We start from the raw sequence: 3,218 nt of genomic DNA, 5'->3' as shown, positions 1-3,218 counted from the left end.
CAGCATCTGCGGGAGGAGAGCACGTCCCTGCACAAGCGCCCCGCAGCTCCTGGCCGTGCCAAGGACGTTGCACTCGCTGGATGTCACCCCGTGCTAGGAACCCAGGGCTGGTACAATGCACTGGGAGAAGAAGAAAAAGGAGAGAGGCAAGAGCTTGGTAATGTTCCCCAAGCCTACGGCTGGGACCCACCCTGCTGGGTGCACAGACCCCCATCCCACTCTCCCATGAGCCGGAGACGCTTCAGTGCAATTTTTAATTTCAGTATTTTGGGTGATTTACAATACCATTGCAAACAGATATTTTAAGCCTGTTTTAAGGATTAATCCAGATATCAGCAAAGTCGCTGTAAGCTTTGCTGTTAAACATCAAGAAGAAAGCAAAGGTAAGGACTTGCATTCCCGTCTCACCTTTTTTCTTCTTTTTTCCCCCCAAAGTGTGTGACTTCGGAGAGGAAGCCCTACCTCAACATGCAGAAGAGGTGAAGCCAAAACGCATCTATTTTTCGAGCATGAATTAGGATAAGACTTGAAACTGGCGTTGTAACTGGAGGGAGGAGAAAGGAGGAAAAAGTCTCCTCTGAAAGTTATTCTGCAGCTTTGGCTTATAGCGTAATAAAGTCATTTTGCCAGCAGTTTTGTAAATGAGCACAGAGAAAATGGTGTCCAGTTACAGACACTCTGGCAAGATAGCTCTTGGCAGATACCGCAAACAGCAAATTTGCATTGGGATTCTGTTGTTCAGACTCTGTTAATGTTCTTGAGCTTCATTAATTGTCATCACATTTATTTTTCCTCATGTTAAAACATTTTCCACAGTGCTGCACTGCAACCAAGTCCTGAGCGCGTTTCGCGGGCAGGGGGCGGCTGGATTTCCCTAATCCCAACCCTTTTGTCCCAATTAGGGCCCAGCCTGAACATCTTGCATGGGTTTGTCTGAACTGGTAAAACCAAACTGCAACTTAGTTTATGCAAGTAAAAAAAAAAAAGTCACAAATGTAGCTATTTTAATGACTATTTGAAAAAAAACAAACCAACAAACCACTACATGCAACATATAATTTTGTTGCTATCATAAGAGGTATTTACAAGGGCTCGCCAACCAGAAAGCAGAATTTGTTACTGTAAAATTCCTACGTGCTGTACAGAATAAAATGAACTTGGTCTAAAATCATGCAGTCTGACCTTGCAAACCCTTACTCATGTGAGCAGTCTCGCTGAAATCCTATGAAATCCTTGGGATTACGGGCATGGAAATGCACTTCTCAAGGAAGTAAAAAAAAAATCTTTAAAAATCTCATAGTAAGACACCATCTAAGTACAGGGAAAGGGAGCAAGGAAAAAAAAAAAACCCAAACCAACATATTATTAGGAGAACAGAGAAAACCTTGGTCAAAATATTTTGTTCTGAATATCCTGTCTCTCTCAAAGCTGTTCTCCGCGTTTCTTTTCAGCACAGAAATAGGCTCAAGCAGAAAGAAAACATAACACGAACTTGATAAAAAGCAATTTTTAATTTTATCAAATTGATCTGTACAAAAGTTAGCATTGCTTAGTCAGAAGCTAGTGAAGAGAACAGATAAGTAACAGCCAAAGTCTTTCAAACTTTATACAGAAAAATAGATTGCATAAAAATGAGTTTTCTGTATTTTGCCACACCCCCACGTCCCCAAAAGGAAATATGCAAAAAATATTTTTAGAAAAAGAGTAGGAAACGTAGAAAAGGTAAAAAGATGATAACCTCTGAAATGTGTTTTTAGATTTACAAAGTTTTTAAAGGCACAAGTTACCATAAAATAGATGGTTATTATATGCTCAGCATACAATGGAAGAAGTAGAAATATATCAATGAAATATTAGTCTAAAACTAAGTACCTAAAAATTTTTTTTAGTGGAGAAGATTTTAGTTTCACAGCTTGATGGATGATATCTGGTCCCTAGAAGCCAAAATTAAATCAGAAGTTGATAATTTCTCATTAAATTACATCTTCCTATAAAGTAGTCCTGGTTCTGAAAGTGTACAAAGATTCCGCAATGCCTTAAAATCCAATTTTAACGCCTGAAAGCAGGTAGCCAGAAAAACCGCCTGCTCCTTTTTGCAATCGTTTTAGCCTCCCAATTTAATTAGTAACTTCCCCCCCTCGTTATTTTACATTCCTGTTTGAGTTTCCTGTTGGTGACCGGGTCTGCGATGGGCAGATTCGTTCAGTCCCTCTCTCAAACACGACTGCTGCAGCGGTTCAAAACGAAAAAAACCCCAAACCCGACGAAAATCTATAGACTCATACCACCATTTTATTGTATCATCTCCACTATTTTTATGCTCCCTCCCCACCCCCTCTTTAAAATCTTTTAAAATTCTACTTTTTGCACAAAATTACTTCATTAATTAAAAGACAAAATAATACAGAACATAAATACATATTTAACAGATTTTAAAAAAAACAAAAACAAAACACTTTAAGCTTCCAAAAAACAAAACAAAATGTTAATTACAGCCAAACCTTGCTTAGAAGAACTCTTGACTAAAAAAACAAACACTTCAGACATTTAATTGGTTGGTCCCACCAGACTCGTTTGTTCCCACGAGATTGTTCCACGGAAGAGCCGGGTTTTCGGGTTTCATCCGCGTTGGTCCGAGTGAGTTCTTGCCCTCAAGGTTGGTCCGTTCCTCACATTGCAATAGACCCTTAAAGTCTCAAACAGCTTTTTTTCTTCCCCCCCCCTTCCCACCCCCCTGCTCCACTTTTGCACTTGTCAACTTCCACGACGAGTAAGTTCAGTTCAGTCCTCACAGAGGAGTCGAATGGTTTTGTCCTTCATTTATTCAAAAGGAATCGCCGGTCCTTTTTTTTTTTTTTTAGTTATTTTTTTTATTTTTTAAAATTGTATTAATTAAAGAAAAATAGAGCTCTGTCCTTTTGGAGAGTTTTGAAGCAAGGGGACATCCAGTCGCAACGAGCAGAGTTCCCAGCGGCTCAGGAGGCACTTCGGAAACTATCGCGGCACTCCACGCTCTTCGTCTTCATTCCTTCATTAGTGCATATGTCGGGGAAGCCCTCGGGGGCTCCGCGCAGCCTTTAAGGCCTCGTCAGGGTCGTATAGACCGGCTGGTCCCAGTTAGCGGTGGGGCTGTGGGCCGGCGGGATGGACAAGCCGTTGAGGATGGGCGTCGCGTAGGGACGGCGGGGGGGGGGGGAGGAGGGGGACTGGGGAAGGGT

The 3,218-nt window shown here is 41.5% G+C and overlaps 1 protein-coding gene across 1 annotated transcript in view; it reads right to left on the bottom strand.

Annotated features, from left to right (window-relative positions):
- Nucleotides 1–3,077: 3,077 nt before the first annotated feature.
- SOX8 (SRY (sex determining region Y)-box 8) overlaps nucleotides 3,078–3,218 on the bottom strand; it is a 2,376-nt gene continuing 2,235 nt past the window's right edge. Inside the window, exon 4 of the mRNA XM_009329415.1 lies at nucleotides 3,078–3,206. Within this exon, the coding sequence (XP_009327690.1) occupies nucleotides 3,078–3,206 (129 nt within the window). The remainder of the gene's footprint in view (nucleotides 3,207–3,218) is intronic.

The sequence above is a fragment of the Pygoscelis adeliae genome, unplaced genomic scaffold (genome assembly GCF_000699105.1).
Source record: "Pygoscelis adeliae isolate BGI_AS28 unplaced genomic scaffold, ASM69910v1 Scaffold467, whole genome shotgun sequence".
NCBI lineage: Eukaryota > Metazoa > Chordata > Aves > Sphenisciformes > Spheniscidae > Pygoscelis > Pygoscelis adeliae.
This window is presented reverse-complemented; position numbering and strand designations above follow the sequence as displayed.